This window comes from Rhinatrema bivittatum, chromosome 1 (genome assembly GCF_901001135.1).
Source record: "Rhinatrema bivittatum chromosome 1, aRhiBiv1.1, whole genome shotgun sequence".
Taxonomy (NCBI): domain Eukaryota; kingdom Metazoa; phylum Chordata; class Amphibia; order Gymnophiona; family Rhinatrematidae; genus Rhinatrema; species Rhinatrema bivittatum.
The window spans coordinates 117475908-117499605 of record NC_042615.1 but is presented as its reverse complement, the minus strand read 5'-3'; the positions used below and the strand labels follow the sequence as shown (position 1 = coordinate 117499605).

Sequence of the window (23698 nt, the reverse complement as noted above, 5' to 3'; positions counted from 1 at the left end):
GGGCAACAGAGCAAATTTTCTACTAATAGTGTCAAAATTACACATACCTTTGTCAATCAGTTCAACATTCGTACAGGAGAGCCTCAGACATACAGAATGTACTGCCATTTAAACGGGTGCCCCAGAGTCTGATGGGACCTCTCTTGGCCAATCACAGCACAGCACCTCCATGACGTGTGATCTGTCAAAGAAAATAATTCCATTCCAGCTCGGCGTTTAAGCTGGGGAAACAGTGTCTAAAGTGAAAATCCATTTTTGTTCCCTTCTAATTAGAGCCGTCACTAGATCTCCTCCCCTCACTGTCGACAAAACTACATCAATAATAAAGAACCGTAAATCTGATAATGTATGTGAAAACTGAGTCCAGGGGAGGGGAGGAGATCTAGTGACGGCTCTAATTAGAAGGGAACAAAAATGGATTTTCACTTTAGACACTGTTTCCCCAGCCATCTTAAACGCCGAGCTGGAATGGAATTATTTTCTTTGACAGATCACATGTCATGGAGGTGCTGTGCTGTGATTGGCCAAGAGAGGTCCCATCAGACTCTGGGGCACCCGTTTGGCGCCAAAATGGAGAGTTTAAATGGCAGTACATTCTGAATGTCTGAGGCGCTCTTGTACGAATGTTGAACTGATTGACAAAGGTATGTGTAATTTTGACACTATTAGTAGAAAATTTGCTCTGTTGCCCTGTTTACTTATAACAGCTTGGTCATTGTTTATTTTGGTGTTATTACAGCTATTCTTGTTGTTAAAATTGCCCCCCTCCCCCCCAAGGCAGCCGGACAGGCGAAACACGGTACGTGTCGGGGTACCGGTTATGAATTTTGTGTCAATGTGGAGTTGCCGCTTGTACAATAAAAAAGAATTAATATAAATTGGACCAGCAAAAACTGTCTGCGCTTATGTTCATCGAACTTGAGTTGCTGAGTGCATGAATTGCTCCTGAGTGTGATTTTAGATATCAACATAAAACATTGTCAAAATATATAGAGTGCTTGTAATGAAACAATGACACACTTGCAATAGAGCTGGACTTCAAGAAAGCTACGTTGTGAATTGCAAATGAGTCAAGTGGAAGATACCTTCATTAAAAAGGGGATTCAGTTGAATCACAGTCCACAAAAAAAGGATACTTTGTAATTGTTTCACAGGATTGTTGTTCCAATGATGTTTCTGTAGTCTCTGTTTTAATTCTGCTACCTTTTTATTAGACTTAATACATTTCTTGACTAGGTTTCGAGAACTAATACTCTCTTCTTCAGGTCAGAATTCAAATGAGAAAAGAAGACATTACCAGGAGATATAAAGTAATGTGGTTGCCCTTTGTAAATCATAAAAGGCATTCCAGTGATAGGGTGAAGAGGAAAGGATGGAAGGTTAGGGGTGAGAGGGATTTGATGGGTAATCAAAAAGTGACAGGCAGTATTAGTTTATGGCTCATAATGTGATAGGAAACCTGGGTCTTTTGTGAGTCCTTTTTTGTCATTTCCAAAGTGACCGATCATTTTAACTTCAAAAATCTTGCTTTCCTGGACCCTTTCACATTTTTTTTGATTATGTTGCTCGTAAGGTCATTGATGCAGTGGTTTGGTTCTGAAAAGTCCTCTCCCATGGAGCTGTTGGCCTGGTCTTCCCTGTTATGTATGATCTTTTGTCTGTGTGAAATGACTTTTGCCTTTCATGTCTGGCCTGTCTCAGCAGCGCAGCAAGCTTCTTCGTATTTCTGCATTGAGTAATATATGCTACTTTGGAGGAAGAGCATGAATAGAATCTGTTATGTTCACAGTTTTTCCCATATGGGGTCCTGTGATAATTGTTGGCATAATCTGCAGCGTGGTACTTGCAGGGGTATGTGTACAGTGTGGTACATTCAGGGGTATGTGTACAGCATGGTAATTGCAGGGGTATGTGTACAGTGTGGTACATTCAGGGGTATGTGTACAGCGTGGTACTTGCAGGGGTATGTGTACAGTGTGGTACTTGTAGGGGTATGTGTACAATGTGGTACATTCAGCGGTATGTGTACAGTGTGGTAATTGCAGGGGTATGTGTACAGCGTGGTACTTGCAGGGGTATGTGTTCAGCGTGGTATATTCAGGGGTATGTGTACAGTGTGGTACTTGCAGGGGTATGTGTACAGCGTGGTACATTCAGGGGTATGTGTACAGTGTGGTAATTGCAGGGGTATGTGTACAGCGTGGTACATTCAGGGGTATGTGTACAGTGTGCTACTTGCAGCGGTATGTGTACAGTGTGGTACTTGCAGGGGTATGTGTACAGCGTGGTACATTCAGGGGTATGTGTACAGCGTGGTACTTGCAGGGGTATGTGTACAGTGTGGTACATTCAGAGGTATTTGTACAGCATGGTACTTGCAGCGGTATGTGTACAGTATGGTACATTCAGGGGTATGTGTACAGTGTGTTACATTCAGGGGTATGTGTACAGCATGGTACTTGCAGGGGTATGTGTACAGCGTGGTACATTCAGGGGTATGTGCACAGTGTGCTACTTGCAGGGGTATGTGTACAGTGTAGTACATTCAGCGGTATGTGTACAGTGTGGTACTTGCAGGGGTATGTGAAATTTTGTAAACAATAAAAGGTAAATGGCAAGGACTAGTATATTGTCCCCTGCCAAGTGCACTTCTTCTTCAGACCATGAGCGGCTCCTTCGATAGAAATAGAGAACATGATGACATATAAAGACCGTAAAGCCCATCTTGTCTTGTAGCCGGCATGCAGGAGAGGATAATATGAAAAGAGAGAAGCTCTGGCTATTGTTTGAGCCCAGGGGCTATGTCTCTAGGTGCCAGCTGTTAGTTCAAATGATGCTAGCATAGTCTGTATCATCCCACTGCTTTCCAAATCCAAAATTGCTCTTCACATGTCTCAACACCAAGTGTCAAAAAGGGTTTCTCAGAGCTGGCTAAGTGCCTGGACGGCTGCGTACATAGTGGTAAGAGTCATGTAGCAAATGGGAGGGAAATGAATAAATTGTCTTTATGCCTCAGAAGAGCATTCTGCGTGCTGCACTTCCCTAAACGATATCACAAGGAGGGGAATAGACATCAGATGTAATTGAATTGAGAGGAGCTATTAATACACAGTAGCTTGCTATAGCAGAGATCCCTGTATAAAGAATCTGCACCACTGAATGGGCCATTTCTGATTGTTTTTTCTGCCGGGGAAGTTTGAATAGTAGAGAAGAGGTAATTTGTATGATAAAGGGGGTTTTTATGACTGTACTGGGGCATGACCTTTGAACAGACGTAAGCTATGGAGCATGCATGAGGGATTTTGTGCATCTCTTGTGCTCCGTTTGTGTTTATGAAGAGAAAGTTGCCAGTGCTGTCTTGTGATATACTGACGTATTGCCGCATAATGTCTTTTTCTTTTCACAGATGATGATTTAGACCCATCCAAAACTATCTACACATATAATACTGGTAGGATATAGTGCTCCACTGAATTTAGTATTTGTTCTGTGTTAGCAGTGCATTGATTGGTAGTTAAGTGCATGGACCTGCTTCCTCACTGTGACACAATGGATCATATGCACTAAGAGCTGCTAAGTGTTAGCAACCGCAAAGCTGATAGCCTCAGCTAAAATATGCGATGATTCCCGTCGAATAGAGGGGACCCTGAAATGGTCAGCAGACCAGAGCTCAAGGTCAGGGTAAGGAAAGTCACTGAATGAAATGCCTCTAATATTGAAATAAGGCAGCATGGTCGTCCATCTGTAGCAGCTGCCTTCCCCTCGATTTGAATACTTGAGTGCTGATGGCCACCAGACCTTTGGCTACGTAGGGCCGGTACTGGGGGTACAATGTTCCAGCTGAACATACTAATGAGTGAGGCCTCCTTGAGAGACAGGGCCAAAGGGAGACACAATGAGTCGAGATCTGGGGATCACCACAGGAAGACTGAAAGCATTTAGGCACAGTCCAGTATAGTATAGGATCAAGTTCTGGCAAGGAAAGCAGGCAAAGCCTCCATGGGTGTGTATGTGGGGGAGGGGGGGGTGTATGTATATGTAAATATAGATATTGATATAGATAGATTTATAGGACAAGACAGGAAGCAAGATGGCACTCTAGAGGAACTGGGAGCTATACAGCAGGTAGGAGCAACCAAGCCAGCTGAAGAAAATATACAGATCTCCAGGCTCACTTAGAGACTGAACCACCTGGAGGCTAGCAGCAGAACTTCACAAAATAGCATCCAGAAAGTAATATAATAACTTCCAGGTGCTATTTTAACATTTCCACAAGAGCCTCTCTTCCCACAGCATATATTTTAATGAGTTGGACTGTTGTTTTTCTTGAGTGTGTGTGGAAGGACGTTCCTATCTGCAGGCGATATGAGTAGGAGCCTTTCAGTTACCTCATATTGGACTTGAATTGGAACCAAGACTATTTCTTTAAAGAAATGTTTACATCACAGCTTGATGCTTTTCTTTTTTATTTCCTCTACCCAAGGAGATCCACTCAGGCCACTATGTAGGGGCTGAGATTGGCACATTGTTCTCTATATAAGATGTATTATTTCTCCCAAGAGTGCTTAAAAAATGGAAATTATTAGAATGAAAATAGTCAACTTCAAATGTGTTTGCTGTAATTTCATTCTTTTTATATGGAGATTGACAAAGTATGGGAACTTATCCAAGCATTTTATTACTTCTCTGACATTACTTCATTGTATTTGTTTACTGAGCGCGACTCCCTTCTGCTACTGATTCTATGTGATCCTGGACAAGTCATTTTATCTCCCCATGTCTCACTTTGCCTAACTGTAACAGAGTAGTAATAAGAAAAACATTGTTTTTTCTTCCCTATTCTTTTTCAACTTATGTTTGACCTGGCAGTTTCCTCCAATACTTTCCATTTCCACTCTCACTTTCCCCTCCCAATACAATCCTCCCCTTCACTACCCTTGGTGATATACATTGTCACTGTTTTCACTCACCCCTTTCCAGTCCCCAGTGCTGATGTTTCTTTTCTTCCCTCCTCCCCCCCCCCCCCCCCCGCCCAAAGCTAGTGATCCTCCTTTTCATCTTTTGCTGCTCATCCTCCACCCTTGTCTTCTCTTTCTGTCAATGCTTTTGGTTCTCCACCTTCACCCAAGCCAACACATCTCCTCCTTTTACTCCTCCTTGCTTTGAGCATACCATATTTTAGGGTCCTGAAGATATGTGTAAAGAAACATTATTTTGGGAGATGGGGGTTGGAGTTAGAACAAATGTCTCCAGAAGGGTGAAAGGCAAGGAGGAACATCACGGAAAAAAGAAATAGCATCACCAGCATCACAGGCAGGGGACCATGAGGAGCATCACCGAGGGAGGTAGGGTAAGAAGAGCATCACCGTGAAGCACAAAGAAGTAGGCATGAGTTGATAACAAGCATCTATCATCATCATGGGGGGAGGAGAATAAGGCAGACCATCACCAGCATGGGGGAGGATGGTGAAGAAGTGTTACTGTTAATGAGGTCAGGGGTTGATTAGAAGGAACACCAGCACCGGGAGAGGAGCAGAAGGAAGATAAGGATCACCCCTTCCCACTCAGAACCCTGAGATATGCATCAGCTATACTGAGAACATTTACTGCTTGTGTATGATATTAATGTTCATTGCTTTAAATTCTAAATATTCTGTTTGTTTTACTAGATAAGCGCAGCCCATTCTCCTCTGGTCATGCACACCCTGCTGCAAAGACACAGACATACAGACCGTTGTGCAAAAGCATCTCTGACAATGGCATGGATGGTTTTAAGGCCTCCTCCCCTTTACCTCCTCCACCTATTCCTGTACCACCTGCAGTACCACCTCTTCGACCTGCAGCTCCGAGAAGGGCTTCAACAGAAAAGTAAGCATGGCCGATATGTTATGGGTTAACAGCTCTCAAGGATTTTTGTTTGTACCCAAAGTATCATTAACTGAATTGACAAAAGGTTTTCAGTAAGAGAAGCTTTTTTGTCCAATATTAATTACAGGTGGTGATAGCGCAATTGTAGAGATGGATTACCATCTCGAGTTCAATTTACATTAATGTGGTGATTTTATAACTGGCCGCATTGGTGCAAAGTCATTGGGTACTTTTTACTCACGGACTTTGTACCACTTTTCAAAGCGACAGGATACACAAACTTTCACTTTGAAAATTATTCCAGGAAAACTACACGCACACGTTTGCACCTCCCAATCTGCACAGCTAGTTTTTCGGAGAAAAATTGTGTGCATATTTTTCCAAAATTCAAAGACAGTGGCATTACGCACCTGCACACAAAGAGGGCAATTTCTCAAATGCCCATTTCTGCTGGGAAATCACTGCTTTACCAGAGTGAATGACTCTGAAAATTACCCCACCCAAATTTTCCCAAAGTTCATTTGTATGTTTGTGATTTGTTGTTATGATTATGAGGTTGATGATTTCTAAAACCTTTCAATTCTGTAAGGTCCCCTTTAAAAACAACATAACTATTGTTGTGTGTGTATATGTGGATATACACAAGATACAAAATAGTGTTACAGAAGAGGTTTCCAAAAGCCATGTTGTCCTTCAAGATTCTTGGCTCTCATTTAAAGGGACACCGAGAAGGTTGATAACATGGGAATATGAATATTACTGACCATGTGCTCGCCTCTGGAAGCAGCAGGCATGGTTCATCCTGCTGAGCCAGTTCCGGTTGAGGCTCGGTTGCTATCAGTTGCATGCTTTTGCCAATGAGCACAGCCAAAAACAAAGGTCAGACATTGTAATGCCATGCATTGCTGCCCACAGACTTTCACATTTACATCTAAAAGTTAAAAAGAATATAATCCTATAGGTAAAAAGAAGGCGAGGCACAACTTAATAGGTGGCAACAAATAACCCAGGGATAACAAGAAGTATCTTTTAATTGTTTACCCATTCACACTTGACCAGTTATGGCAGCATCCAATTATACTTTTTAAAAGTATAATTGGATGCTGCCATAACTGTCAGGCTAATTTAAAAATGAGCACATGTGCGCTCATACACGCGCGTATCGATGCACGAGTGGAGATACGCTGGAGTTTTCATTCATTTGCGCACTTACACATGAATGATTTAAAATACGCCTATGACGCCTAAGTATGCTCCTAATTTTAAGAGGTTTCTCGAATAAATCTACCTCCAGTATCTTTGCCGGATTTCACACGCATATGTAAGTGGATTTTCAAATATGCTCGTCCGAGGAACATTCCCAGTTTTTCCAGTTAGTCCACCAGTTTGCCCAGTCAGTATCGAGGTCTTCCAGAACCCTCTGGCTCTTCATCCTGCACACCCCCCAGTTGACCCGTTCCCCTCACCTGGTCTTGTAAGCCCTAATAGGGATGTGAATCGTTTTTTGACAATTTAAAATATCGTCCGATATATTTTAAATCGTCAAAAATCGTTAGAGCCGCGATACAATAACAATTCCCCCGATTTATCGTCAAAAAATCGTAAATCGGGGGAAGGGGGAGGGGAAGGGGGAGGGCGGGAAAACCGGCACACTAAAACAACCCTAAAACCCACCCCGACCCTTTAAAATAAATCCCCCACCCTCCCGAACCCCCCAAAATGCCTTAAATTACCTGGGGTCCAGAGGAAGGGTCCCGGTGTGATCTTTTACTCTCAGACCTCCGTGCGTTGTAGAAATGGCGCCGGCGCTACCTTTGACCTGTCATATGACAGGTCAAAGGTAGCGCCGGTGCCATTTTGTTTTTTGTCCCCCGACGTCAGGAGCGTAGGAGATCGCTCCCGGACCCCCACTGGACCCCCAGGGACTTTTGGCCAGCTTGGGGGGGCCTCCTGACCCCCACAAGACTTGCCAAAAGTCCAGCGGGGATCCGGAACGACCTCCTGCAGTCGAATCGTGTTGCCGTACGGAAAAACAATTCGCGGTAGGAGATCGCTCCCGGACCCCCGCTGGACTTTTTGCAAGTCTTGTGGGGGTCAGGAGGCCCCCCCAAGCTGGCCAAAAGTCCCTGGGGGTCCAGCGGGGGTCCGGGAGCGATCTCCTACGCTCCTGACGTCGGGGGACAAAAAAACAAAATGGCGCCGGCGCTACCTTTGACCTGTCATATGACAGGTCAAAGGTAGCGCCGGCGCCATTTCTACAACGCACGGAGGTCCGAGAGTAAAAGATCACACCGGGACCCTTCCTCTGGACCCCAGGTAATTTAAGGCATTTTGGGGGGGTTTGGGAGGGTGGGGGATTTATTTTAAAGGGTCGGGGTGGGTTTTAGGGTTGTTTTAGTGTATACATGTATAAATCACAGCTTTTAAAATCTGCACTGTGAGCAACAGTTTTAAATTCAACCTCTGTATCTGTAAACCCGAGAGTAGAAATCTTGCAGCAATGTTATTCTTTTCATGATTGACTGATTGGTATAAGCTTGACCTCTATGCACCTGTGATTTGTGAGTTCTAAAATAAATCTTCCAGTCTATATTTATTTATTTAGTTAGTTATTTGCTGAATTTATAAATTGCATTTCAACCATTGCTGGGTGACTAACTGTCTTTACATACATAATCCTATAAAATATATTACTTAGTACTAAAACAACAAAAGTATACAGACAACTAAAACATTAATACTAAAACAAACAGGGATAAATAAAACAATTAAGAATAAAGCTATGTACGTGTATAAACAATTAAGAACATTTGTTTTAAAATGGACAGAAGTATGTTAAACAACTAAAGCAAATTTAAAATAAGCAAAATATGCATAAAATGCCCTAAAGTGAAAACTGTGACAGTAACTTTTAAACAGGCGCGCACATTCATCAATCTGCGCTTAGGGATGCGGGCATTTAATAGTATACACATGTATATGCGCACATGTTATAAAACAACCTGACTGTGTGCATATGTGCGCGCAATTTTACATGGACACACACCTATATGCACAAATGTCGCTTCTACCGTGTAAGTGGGGAGATTCTAAAAGACATGCGCTCTGCCATTATCAGTCTTCCCAGTTCAGGAATCGGTAAGGAATAGGACTTCCAGACCCCCCTAGTATAGTAGCCCTGACCCTTAAAATCCTGCCGATCTGCCTATTTATCTTTAATTTATTACTTACATGTCATCCATAGCAGAAGAAAGTTACGCGGCAGGGACCCCGGCACATTCCTGTGCGTGTAAGTATTTAAGTGCCAATTTCAAGTTGAAATTCAGAAACGCCTATACCCCACCCAGACCATGCCCATACCTGCCCCTTTCTTGGAACTTTTCATTTGTGCACGTAGCGGGAGATACACGCGTACTTGGGCAGCTTTTAAAATTCTCTCGGCATGCACCGGCCCAACATATTCGCTAATCTCCCAGTTTGGTGCCCACCAACCTTTTAAAATTCACCTTTATATCTTTAAAAATCACAAAACCTGTTGTAATCGCCATCTATTGAATATAAACTCTTACCATTAAAATAACTACTCTTCATTAAAAGCCTGTTTAACAAGAATGCCTTTACCTTCTTTCTAAATGTTTTTAAACTCACTTCAGACCTGATATCGTCAGGTAACTTATTCCATAATTCAGGGCCAGCAATAGCAAATGTCGCTTGCGCACTTCACATAAATGGAATACTTTAACAGAAGGAATTTCCAAGAAATACAATAATACATGCTTAATTAACATACCCCCTAGAATTACCACACCATCTCAGGTGCCCAGACAGGCATTTCCTTACTTTTTGAGGGAGAGAGAGCGAGGGAGAGAGAGAGAGAGAGAGACTCTTTATAATGCTTTCATATTTGTCAAATATTTATATCACTATAGGAGGGCCAGCTAGTAAGCTAGTAACTCGAGGTGAGGTTTTGGTGGTGGTCTAGGGTTTTGGGGCCACTTTTACAAGCAGAGTGAGATGCACAAACAGCACAGTAGACCTCAGTGAAGATTTGATGTGATTTGGAGTGAGGAAAGTCAAACTAAGATGAGATTACTTCAGTGTTCTCTTGCCCTAGCTTGATAGTACCCTGGAAGAGAGTCCAACAAGCTAGGGCAAGAGGACATTGTAGAAATCTCATCTTTGTGTGACTTTCCTCACTCCAAATCACATCAAATCTTCACCGAGGTCTACTGTGCTGTTCGTACGTCTCACTGTGCATGTAAAACTGGCCCCAAAACCCTAGACTATCACCAAAACCTTACCTCGAGTTACTAGCTGGCCCTCCTATAGCAGTATAAATAGTTGACTACTATGTGTGCCACCCCAGAGTCTCTCTCTCTCTCTCTCTCTCTCTGTCTTCCTCTCCCTCTCCCCAAAAATGCCCGAAATGGAATTTGCAATATTTGTCGCGAATTGCATTTTGGGTATTTCAGGCATTTCACACAGCTTAACGCTAGGAAAAAAGGTGTAGTTATTTCCAGCAATAGCGTGCATTATGCATCACATGGTGTGATAATAATTCTCATTTTCATTAATCCCACCCAAACCCCTCCCCAATCCCATCCCTTTGTATAAATTTGACAGATTTATATTTGCATCGCGCATTGTGATAACTATCGCATGTGTTATGGCGTCATCACAGGCGTTAATGCAATAACGCATTTTGATAAATGACCCTGATAGTAACTTGACAACATAGTAAATGACAGCAGAAAAAAAAAATCAAAAATGATCCATCCAGTCTGCCCAACAAGGTGTTTAGGGTTGTATCTGCCGCTCCGTGCAGGTTACCCCCATGCAGAAATGTTACATCAAAAGTTACCATAGGTTACCCCAGTTCTTCGTTTCCATCCTTTAGTCACTAAGGATCCTTTGTGTTTATCCCATGCCCTTTTGAATTCTGTTACTCATCTTGTCTTCATCACCTCTTCCAGAAGGACATTTCAGACATCCACCACCCTTTCTGTGAAAAAAATGTTTCCTCACATTGTTCCTGAGTCTACCTCCTTGGCACTTTATATTATGACCCCTAAATCTACAGCTTCCTTTCCACTGGAAAAGGTTGATTCTTCTGCGTTATTAGTATATTTCAGTCTGTATCATATCCTTCCTGCCTCTCTTTCCTCTGGGGTATACTTATTTAGGTCCTCAAATCTCATCTTGTAAGTCTTTCGATGGAGACCCTGCATCATTTTAGTTGCCTTTGTCTGGACTGCTTCTGTCTTTTCTGTATCCTTTTTGAGATTTGGTCTTCAGAATGTATGACCTGTTCAAAGGCCTTCTCACATCCTTTTTCCTGCTGGTTATGCCTCTCTCTAGGCAGCTCAGCATCCCTCTGGCCTTAGTTACCACCTTGTCACATTGCTTTGCTACTTTCATATCACCCCAATGCTTTCTCAGTTAGGGTGCAGTAGTCTCTTGTCCCCCATCCTGTACAGCTCTTTTGGATTTCTGCACTCCAAATGCATGACTCGGGACTTCTGGCATTGAAGCCTAGCTGCTAAACCCTCATTCACTCTTTAAACTTTCTTAGATCATGTCTCATTTTCTCTATTCTTTCAGAGGATCTGTTGCAGATCCTTGTGTTATTCACAAAAAGGCAAGTTTTCTTTCTGACCCCTCTGCAATATCGCTCAGAAAGATATGGGCCCAGAAAGATATGGGCCCGGAACCATTCGCTGAGATATTCCATGAATCACTTCCTCAGAATGAGTTCCATTTACCACTACTTGCTGTCTTCTGTCAGTCAACCAATTTCTAATCTATTCCACCTCCTTGGGACCCACTCCCAGGCTGCTCATTTTATTCATGAACCTCCTATGCAGGATCATATCAAAGGCTTTGCTGAAATCCAAATAAACCACATCAAGTGCTTGCCCTTGATCTAGTTCTCTAGTCACCCAATCAAAATAAATCAGATTCATTTGACGCAACCTTCCTCTGGTAAAAACCATGTTGCTTTGGATTCTGTGAACCATTGGATTGTAGATATTTCTCTCCTTCAGCAGAATCTCTATTAAGTTTCCTACCACTGAGGACAGGCTAACCGGCCTGTAGTTTCCAACCTCCTCTCAGCTAACACTTTTGTGAAGCAGAAATGCAACCACTCTTCTCTAATTTTGGGGCACCACGCCAGTCTTCAAGGATCTATTAAACAGGTCCTTCAGCTAATCATTCCTGCAGAAGGCTTCTTTACCTCACCCACAGGCTGCTTCCTTATATAAACTACTTTCAAGAGGCCCCACTCCTTGCAGCTCACTTCCTCTCTTTTTCCCCCCTTATGTTTTGTCTGAGTTTCTTGTCTGTCTGTCTTTCTTAGAGCATAAGCTTCAAGAAGCATCAGACAAACTCCAAATTCTACTTGTCTATGCTCCTCCAGGTGTACTGGAAATAGACGCCTCTCCTCTGGTCGAAAAAACTACTTCCCTTATCAATTTAGATGCCCCAGCTATAATCTTAGGTGACTTCAACCTGCACGTTGACAACTCCATATTATCACCTAACTGCGAAGCCTTACTCACAGCATACTCCGCTTTAGGTTTCACTCAACTAGTTAACAAATCCACTCACAAAGCCGGACACACATTAGACCTTATCTTCGTCAATACTGCAATCAAACTGGTCCAGCACCCCACCTGCACGAAGGTACCATGGTCAGATCACTCCCTCATAACTTCCTCATTCTCAATAAAAGATACCATTCCATCTCGCATACCCTCACATTGCTTCACTTACAGAAAAAACATGCACCATAGAAGATCTTAGCAACCACTTATCATCACATCTCACCCAAATAGACTGCACCAATCCGAACTCAGCGCTTCGTTCTTGGAACAACATCACGGAATCAATAGCCAACAAGTTATGCCCTCTGACAACAAAAAAACCTCACCCCAATTCTTCCAAAAGACAACCATGGTTTACCCTAGAGCTAAGAAAGCTTAAACTACTGCTAAGACAAAATGAGGCCAAATGGCGTAAAAACCCATGCACCATCACCCTATCTACCTATAAATCAACTCTTCACCAATATAAATCCAATACATTAAGATCCAAGAGGAACTACTACGCATCCAAGATCCACCATCTAATCTTCGACGCTAAAGCCCTCTTTAGCTACGTCTCTAACCTCACACAAATAAACCCATCAGAAATCGCTCTCAACCAAGCCAAATCTAAAGCGGAAGAACTAGCGCTATTTTTCAATAACAAAATAAGCAAACTACTAACTCAGCTGCCCCATAACATCACATCTACTTCAACACCACCTCAGACCGCCTTCAAAAATACCCACTTAGAAGAACTAGAACTCACCTCTTCCATTGAGATCCAAGGTATACTACGGAAAATGAAACCATCTTCTCACCCTTCGGATCACATCCCCTCGAAATTGCTTCTATCAATTCCTGACTCCATCGCTAAATCCCTGTCAGACATCATAAATTGCTCAATAACACAAGGATCTTTCCCAGATGACCTAAAATTGGCCTCTCTCAAACCACTACTCAAGAAACCTAATCTAGATCCTAATGACCCAAACAACTACAGACCGATCGCCAACCTCCCCTTCATAGCCAAGATTATGGAGAAATTGGTGAACACCCGACTCTCAAACTACATTGAAGAAAATAACCTCCTATCCCCATCACAATATGGATTCCGCAAAACACTAAGCACGGAGTCCCTCCTCATCTCCTTAACAGATTACCTCATCCTGGGCCTCGATAAAGGTCAAGCCTTCTTATTGATCCTACTGGACCTTTCTTCAGCCTTTGACACCGTCAATCATTCCCTACTCATTAACCAGTTAACCGCCATAGGCATCTCAGGCACAGCACTATCTTGGTTCATATCCTTTCTCAGCAACAGAGGATACAAGGTCAAGATCCAGAACAAAGAATCCTCTCTACACCCGTCGTCAGTAGGAGTCCCACAAGGGTCCTCCCTGTCTCCTACTTTATTTAACATTTACCTTATACCATTATGCCAACTACTCACAGACCTCAACCTCAAACACTTCCTTTATGCGGACGATATCCAGGTCCTGATACCCATTAAGGATTCCTTCGCAAAAACTCTGGCTTACTGGGATACATGCCTTCAAAAAATTAAACTCCTCCTCACCAGCCTAAACCTGGTATTAAATTCCGGCAAAACTGAACTACTGCTCATCGCCTCAGAGAACAACCCCATTACCTCTGCACAGCAAGCCACGCCAACAATCACACAAGTGAGAGACCTAGGAGTCCTAGTTGATAATCGCCTGAATTTCAAAGCCACTATTAACAAAACCACCAAAGACTGTTTCTATCAATTACAAGTTCTGAAAAGAATTAGACCTCTTTTCCATGCCCAAGATTTCAGAACCATTCTGCAAGCAATCATTTTTTCAAAATTAGACTATTGTAACACCATCCTACTTGGCCTTCCCGCTTCATACACCAAACCGCTTCAGATGGTGCAAAATGCAGCTGCACGAATTCTGACAAATACCAGGAGAAGGGACCACATAACCCCTATTCTAAAGAACCTCCATTGGCTACCGATACACTTTAGAATAATATACAAGGCCATTCTCACCACATACAAAAACATCCACCAACTGGCTCCCATTGACCTACAGATCCCTCTCCGACTACACAATTCGTCAAGACCGACAAGAGATGCATACAAGGGTTCGCTACAGGTACCACCGCCCAAATCTACCAGACACAGCACACTAAGAGACCGAGCTTTCTCTACAGCCATCCCACCGTTATGGAACTCCATACCCTCAAATCTCAGAATAGAACCATGCATCTCAACCTTCAAAAAAAGACTAAAGACCTGGATATTCATACAAGCCTTCCCAGACGTCAATTGATCTAATACTTCCAAGCTACCCCTAATCTCCATCTACACTATGGTCGACCTTATCTCCTATCGTTTACTTGTGTAAATTAATAACCTGTCCTTTCTCTTCCTCTAAGCCAAGTTCTTATCACCTTGTTATATGTAACTGCCTTTTCAGCACCATTGTTATTGTTATGTTTACTTTGCACCCCTGTTTTATGTGAACCAGCATGATGTGACTGCTGTCTCGAATGCCGGTATATAAAAAAATCTAAATAAATAAATAAAATAAATAAATAAATAAAGAAGTGGGGGTACACCTGCAGCGATATGTAACTAACAATAAGAATAATAATGCTTCGAAACCAAATACTCTGACATACATCAACATTACACTATCCATTAAAATATGAGGTAATGATAGTAGTGTAATAATGTTTAATGGTTGATTGTTATTGTTCAATGTTTAATGTTCTATGTACAAAACCCCGGTCTAACCTCCCAGACCAGGGCAACCTTTTCGTTACTTGTAAACCGGAATGATTTGTATTGCATACAGGAATTCCGGTATATAAAAATTAAAAATAAATAAATAAATAAATAGTGGAGATATGGTCTGTATGACTGAGGAAATGCTGATGATCTGTGTGGCTGAGGAAAGGCTGATGGAGAGGTTTTCTGAGATTAGTGTGAGTTTGTTAGTTTCCTTCCTAGCTTTATAGACCTGTCTTGTACTGCATTCTGCCCCTCGAATGAGTCTTTATTAGAATGGCTCATAACATAACCAAAGAAGCATTTGCTTTCCTACCAGCAGAGATAAATGGCATTACAGAAGTATTAAATTTAAGTTAGGCATCTTATACAAATCATTATTGATATTATGCTGCAGTGTTTCTTCTCTATCTCTTCCACTGCATGGTACTCTGTTTCCCTGAACTGAATCAACTGTTCATTTCCAGGTACAGTGCACTGGTACTGCACAGGGCAAGTTGGTTCATCATGCTTTATTTAAATCTGAAGTTCTGCAGGAAGTCAGAATCCTATCTGCAAGTAAACATAGACACAGTCCCATTTACATGTTGTGACAAAGACAGGATGCTGGGCTTCATGGACCCTTGGTCTGACCCAGTATGGCATGTTCTTATGTTCTAATGTTCTTATGTTCTCATTCATTTTAAAAGTACAATAGATAACACATAATTTGCATAGTTGTATGTACTTTTCTAAGAGTATGGCAGTAATTCTGCAGTCAGTGTGTTCTGTGTAACATTAAGATCAGTCGATGATGCAAGACGAGCAGTCATCGTGGGAATAATTCTACACACATCCAGGCTCTGGAATGTGATCTGAGATGCAATTGTAACCATAGTAGTTTACCCCAGAGTTACTGAATTAAACAAGCAGAAGTAACAATAAACCAAGAAGTCATAAATGATACCTTTTTTATGGACTAGCCTTGCTTTTATGACTGGCTTTCAAGAGTTATGCTCCCTTTTTTGGGGTTAGTTCAAAAGGAGCTAAGGATGATGATGTCCAAGAAGGCAAGTAGACAAAGAAGAAACTGATAAAAACCCGAAAGGAGGAAAACCTTTACTTCTGAGTTAGACAAGTAAACTGTAGGTTGGATTGCATAATCAATGTTTTCAAATCTGCAAAACGTTCTGAAACAATAGGATGAGTTGAGCGAAAGTAATTTCGATGTCATTATATGTGTTAAAGTCTTTGTTTCTTTAGAAGTGAAAAATTTAGAGTGTTGGAAAAAAGGCAAGGGACACAAACAAGAGAGTTTGTCATTAAAACAAGATTTTGTCTGGTAGTGAGTGAGGAATCTGGTCTCTCTGTTCAACCTCTGTGTATTTGTTTCAAGTGTCTGATCATTTTAATTTCAAATGTCTTAGCTTTCCTGGATGGTTTTGAAGTTCCCTTTAAGTGTGATAAAGTAATTGGTAGAATGGTCTGACCTTACGAAGAAATGTTCCCCCATTGCAGCATGGCTTTTTTCTTCTCTGTGAGGCTGCCATATGTCTGTAAAGGTTTATTCTTGTGTCTAACATCTGACCCATTTCACGGATGTAGAATCCCTCTTTATGTTTCCTTCACTGGATAATGCATACGGCATTGATAGAAGACTACGTATATGACTTTTTATGTTGAATGTGCTTCCCATGTGGGATATGTGCTGGCACAGGATGCAGTGTGATTTTTGCAGTTTTGTATGCTGCTTTCTTTTGTAAATTTCTTGCTTACCAGTTTTTGCTTCAGATTAGGTGGCTGCTGGAATTTTTTTCATCAAGTTGTCCTCCACCAGCAATGCATGCATTCATTAAATTAATTAAGCAAGAAAAGATGGTAGTTGCACCCCTGTATTAAGCTAGTGCAAATTTTACTTCTGTGGGCACAGAGTTATTGCAGGAAACTAGGTAGCTACCAATATACCTGCCTGCCATGACTGATTTCAAACTGGCGGGCCGATACAGTAAAGTCCGCGGGAGAGCGGACGAATGCCTGTTCTCCCGGCGCGCGCACCGGCCCTTCGCCGGTGCACGTGATTCTGTATTTAAATTAGGTGACATGGCTGTCAGCGGGTTTGACAGCCGACGCTCAATTTTGCCGGCGTCGGTTCTCGAGCCCGCTGACAGCCACGGGCTCGGAAACCGGACGCCAGCAAAATTGAGCATCCGGTTTTCAGCCCGACAGCCGCGGGCCAAATTCAAATTTTATTTTTTTTTCCACTTTTTTTACTTTTCGGGACCTCCAAAAATATCGCTATGATATTAATATCGCTATGATATTAAGTCGAAGGGTGCACAGAAAAGCAGTTTTTACTGCTTTTCTGTGCACTTTCCTGGCGCCGGAAGAAATTAGCGCCGACCTTTGGGTCGGCGCTAATTTCTGAAAGTAGAATGTGCGGCTTGGCTGCACATTTTACTTTCTGTATCCCGCGCGCATACCTAATAGGGCCATCAACATGCATTTGCATGTTATTAGGTGCTGCGGGTTGGACGCGCGTTTTCTTCCCCTTACTGAATAAGGGGTAAGGGAAAATGTGCGTCCAACGACAGGCTAACAGTGCGCTCCGTTGGAGCGCACTGTACTGTGTCGGCCTGTGGGTGAGATGCCATACAAATGGAGAAGCTCACAGTGCATAATTGCCTATGAATGAACCAGAAGATGCATTTGTAGTCATCTGGTCCCCAAGTCAAGGCACAAAAAATTATGTTATATGTAAGTTCTATTAATATTCCCAGTTGTTATAAAGTTGGAATGAGATTTGGATTCAGTTCACTTTTGGAGTCAAAAACTGCATTTGTCATTCAGCTGGGGGTTTTTTTTCTATTTTCTCTTAGTAATTTTTCATCTTGCTCAGTTTTATTTTCTGTGCTATAACACTGTGTGCTTCTTGAGCTCTAAAAGTTTGCTAAGCTTTTTTTTAGCAAGAATTCATGGAAAAACAAAGCCATGTATTTAATTATATTCATTTACATTTTAAGAAAACTTTACATTTAAAACACTTTAGAACACATTTAGAACTGTACTGCAGTTTCATTCCTTTGCCCTGCGCTGTTAGTCCCAGGAGAGTGATTTTGGTTAGTTATATTGGTTCCACCCACTTTTTTATTAAGCAATTAATGTTGTAAAGAAAAGAGATAAAGCATACACACGCACAGTAATGAGTTCCCTGGCTTGTATGTGGACTGCTAGCGACTTCTTGCAGCAGATGGGAAGCTACAGTGCACTCTGACAGTAATGTCATCCATCTGCTTCTCAAACAATGTAACGAGAGGCAGTAGTTATTAAAAAAATATATACATTTTAGCACATTTCTGAGTGCATTGGATTAGCATTCATGACATACAGTTTAAAAAGTAATTAAAGCCAATATATATTTTGCATTCCTACCAACTTTTCAAAAAATGCTGGTTTGCATTTGGTAAAGCCTAACATGTTTATGGCTTTCTGCCAAATCGTGCCATATCATCCCATGCGATAACTTTGTACCAAGCTATGTTTCACATCATATCATGCAGGACAAATGGATCTAACTTAACAGTATATATCAAACATATCTGCAGTCCCTCTGTCTTTCCTCTGCACCCCAACCTTCTACCAGGGATTCCCAAACCTGTCCTGGGGAGCCCCACTGCCTATCAGGTTTTCAGGATATCCACAATGAATGTGCATGAGATCAATTTGAATGCATTGGAAATCCAGGCTATGCTCAGTTATCCCATGCATCTTCATTGTGGATATCCTAAAAACCTGCCTGACTGTGGGATCTTCAAGATAGGTTTGGTAAGCCCTGCCCTAGACATCTCTGTCCACATCCAGCTCCCTTAAACAACACAATCCATTTCCCTTCCCTCACACATTCGCTTTCCCTGCTCAGATTTTCCAGTAGATCATTTGAAATATTTCCAATCAGAACTATAGTCAGACAGTAGTCACTGGAAGTGCCAGATGGCTGAAAATCTTAATGATCACCCCTCACTCTTGAGAACTTAAAGCCCAACTGAATTAAAGCTTCAGGGCCATCGAGAATATCAGCTTGCCTCTTCCTAGGCTCTGTTCCTTCTTCTTTGGAGTAATTCCAAGATATCGTTTATTGCCACAATACATTTTATCCCTTCTGTTTTTGTACTTGTTAGAAATAAAGTCATCATGGTTTAGCAAACTCTAATCTACAGCAGCTTTGCTTTATTTAAAAAATATATTTTACAGAGCTTGTTATGTGCACTAAGCCCTTTCAGAGAAAAATAAAATCAGGAGATAGAGAATATAGAAATGACATGCATAAGCTTAGGCAGAAAATGAATGGAACAGCCATGACACAACATTCTCAGGGTCCTATTTACTAAGCCTTTGTTCTATAGATACAAACCGGAAGATAATTGTTAGTAACCACACCCTTCAGAGAGAAAGGGATCTTTTAGTACAAGACGTCCGTGGGAACCCCCAGCCAGTCAGGTTTTCAGGATATCTACTATGAATATGCATGATAGAAATTGGAAATCTGGTAAATACAAATTTATCTCATGTATACTCATTGGGGCGGATTTTAAAAGGGTTACGCGTGTATATTACGCGCGTAACTGTGAAAACCCGCTCCTGTGCATGCCGAGCCTATTTTGCATAGGCCCGGTGACGCGTGCAAGCCCCGGGACACACGTATGTCCCAGGGCTTGAAAAAAGGAGCGGGAAGTGGGCGGTCCGGAGGCGGTCCAGGGCTGGAACCGAGGCCTCCGGCACAGTGGCCATGCTGAGGGATCGCGCGTCGGCACTCGGCCGGCGCACGCAACCTACGCCTGCCCAGAGGCAGGCACAACTTATTTAACAAAGGTCGGGGGGGTTTAGATAGGGCTGGGGGCGGGCTAGGTAGGGGATAGGGAGGGAAAGGTGGGGGGGCGGAGGGAACGGGGAAAGTCATTGGGGCTCCCCTAGGGCTCGGTGCACGCAAGGTGTACAAGTGTGCATCCCCTTGCGCGCGCCGACCCTGGATTTTATAACATGCGTGCGGCTGCGCGCGCATGTTATAAAATCGGGCGTACCTCTTAAAATCCGGCCCATTGAGGATATGCTGAAAACTGACTGGCTGCGAGGTCACAAGGACAGGTGTGGGAAGCCCTGTTCTGGTAGTTGTATTCTAACTTGATACCTCACATGTAAGTAGTCCACCATATGTTAACTATTTTAAGAACATAAGAAAATGCCATACTGGGTCAGACCAAGGGTTTCCAACAGTGGCCAATCCAGGCCATAAGAACCTGACAAGTACCCAAAAACTAAGTCTATTCCATGTTACCATTGCTAAAGGCAGTGGCTATTCTCTAAGGGGCAGATTTTAAAAAGCATTTACATGCGTAAATCTGGGTTTTACGCATGTAAATGCACTTTACTCGAGTAAGCGGGCTTTTGAAAATTGCTACAATATATGCCATTGAATCGTCCATAGGATTTATTCGCATAAGTGCATTTTACGTGAGTAAATGGCTTTTGAAAATTGCTACAATAGTAGTTACATTTATGCGCGTAACTCCTTTGAAAATTACCCCCTTAGTGAATTTAATAGCAGGTAATGGACTTCTCCTCCAAGAACATGTCCAATCCTTTTTTAAACACAGCTATACTAACTGCACTAACCACATCCTCTGGCAACAAATTCCAGAGTTTAATTGTGCGTTGAGTAAAAAAGAACTTTCTCTGATTAGTTTTAAATGTGCCACATGCTAACTTCATGGAATGCCCCCTAGTCTTTCTATTATCCGAAACAGTAAATAACCGATTCACATCTACCCATTCTAGACCTCTCATGATTTTAAACATCTCTATCAAATCCCCCCTTAGCCGTCTCTTCTCCAAGCTGAAAAGTCCTAACCTCTTTAGTCTTTCCTCATAGGGGAGCTGTTCCATTCCCCTTATCATTTTGGTAGCCCTTCTCTGTACCTTCTCCATCGCAATTATATCTTTTTTGAGATGCGGCAACCAGAATTGTACACAGTTTTCAAGGTGCGGTCTCACTATGGAGCGATACAGAGGCATTATGATATTTTCCGTTTTATTCACCATTCCCTTTCTAATAATTCCCAACATTCTGTTTGCTTTTTTGCCTGCCGCAGCACACTGAACCGATGATTTAAATGTGTTATCCACTATGACGCCTAGATCTCTTTCTTGGGTTGTAGCACATAATATGGAACCCAACATTGTGTAATTATAGCATGGGTTATTTTTCCCTATGTGCATCACCTTGCACTTATCCATATTAAATTTCATCTGCCATTTGGATGCCCAATTTTCCAGTCTCATAAGGTCTTCCTGCAATTTATCACAATCTGCTTGTGATTTAACTACTCTGAACAATTTTGTGTCATCTGCAAATTTGATTATCTCACTCGTCGTATTTCTTTCCAGATAATTTATAAATATATTGAAAAGTAAGGGTCCCAATACAGATCTCTGAGGCACTCCACTGTCCACTCCCTTCCACTGAGAAAATTGTCCATTTAATCCTACTCTCTTTTTCCTGTCTTTTAGCCAGTTTGCAATCCACAAAAGGACATCACCACCTATCCCATGACTTTTTACTTTTCCTAGAAGCCTCTCATGAGGAACTTTGTCAAACACCTTCTGAAAATCCAAGTATACTCCATCTACCGGTTCACCTTTATCCACATGTTTATTAACTCCTTCAAAAAAGTGAAGCAAATTTGTGAGGCAAGACTTGCCTTGGGTAAAGCCATGCTGACTCTGTTCCATTAAACCATGTCTTTCTATATGTTCTGTGATTTTGATATTTAGAACACTTTCCACTATTTTTCCTGGCACTGAAGTCAGGCTAACCAGTCTGTAGTTTCCCGGATCGCCCCTGGAGCCCTTTTTAAATATTGGGGTTACATTTGCTATCCTCCAGTCTTCAGGTACAATGGATGATTTTAATGATAGCTTACAAATTTTTACTAATAGGTCTGAAATTTCATTTTTTAGTTCCTTCAGAACTCTAGGGTGTATACCATCCGGTCCAGGTGATTTACTAGTCCTCAGTTTGTCAGTCAGGTCTACCACATCTTCTAGGTTAACTGTGATTTGATTCAGTCCATCTGAATCATTACCCATGAAAACCTTCTCCATTACGGGTACCTCCCCAACATCCTCTTCAGTAAACACCGAAGCAAATAAATCATTTAATCTTTCTGTGATGGCCTTATCTTCTCTAAGTACCCCTTTAACCCCTCAGTCAACTAGTGGTCCAACTGACTCCCTCACAGGCTTTCTGCTTCAGATATATTTTAAAAAGTTTTTACTGTGAGTTTTTGCCTCTACAGCCAACTTCTTTTCAAATTCTCTCTTAGCCTGTCTTATCAATGTCTTACATTTAACTTGCCAACGTTTATGCTTTATCCTATTTTCTTCTGTTGAATCCTTCTTCCAATTTTTGAATGAAGATCTTTTGGCTAAAATAGCTTCTTTCACCTCCCCTATTAACCATGCCGGTAATCATTTTGCCTTCTTTCCACCTTTCTTAATGTGTGGAATACATCTGGACTGTGCTTCTAGAATGGTATTTTTTAACAATGACCATGCCTCTTGAACATTTTTTACTTTTGTAGCTGCTCCTTTCAGTTTTTGTCTAACAATTTTTCTCATTTTATCAAAGTTTCCCTTTTGAAAGTTTAGCACGAGAGCACACTGTTCCTCTTCCAGTCATTAAATCAAATGTGATCATATTATGATCACTATTGCCAAGTGGCCCCACCACCGTTACCTCTCTCACCAAGTCCTGTGCTCCACTGAGAATTAGATCTAAAATTGCTCCCTCTCTCATCGGTTCCTGAACCAATTGCTCCATAAAGCTATCATTTATTTCATCCAGGAACGTTATCTCTCTAGCATGTCCCGATGATACATTTACCCAGTCAATATTGGGGTAATTTAAGTCTAAACACACAAAATTCTCTTAGTGAAAAATCCCACGATTGAAATGAACTATATAGAAACACATGGTATTGAAAAATTAAACAATCACAACGCTATGAACTTTTATCTTGTATGTTTAAGGACCATCATACCACCCACAGTGCTCACAAGTCAAACTTGCATCTCATGCACTTTCACGGGGTCACATTTAATCAATTGGTCCAGATGGAAGACATCAAAGTTCAATTTTGTGTACTTTTTATGAATTTTTTACTATATATATTAAAAAGGCAACTTCCCTTGTTTCTGGGTTATCGGGGTTACTTATCCCGTAGCTGTCGGGGTAACTTGTCCGACGCGCGCGTTTCGCCACACGAGCTGCTTCAGAGACATCCGTATTCAAACTCTCCTGATCCAGCACATCCCCGTATCTTTAGCGGGGGTACAAGCGAAAGAATTTCAAACAAGGTGCCGAAGGTCCATCAGGACTGCTAGAATTAACTAGGCAGGGAGATGGTGTCGGCGTTCGGCGTTCGGCGTTCGAAAA

The 23698-nt window shown here is 42.0% G+C and overlaps 1 protein-coding gene across 1 annotated transcript in view; it reads left to right on the top strand.

The window, feature by feature from the left end:
- SORBS2 (sorbin and SH3 domain containing 2) overlaps nt 1-23698 on the top strand; it is a 747676-nt gene that overhangs the window by 460457 nt on the left and 263521 nt on the right. The window contains 2 exon segments of the mRNA XM_029586937.1: nt 3407-3451; nt 5670-5868. Coding sequence (XP_029442797.1) covers nt 3407-3451; nt 5670-5868 — 244 coding nt within the window.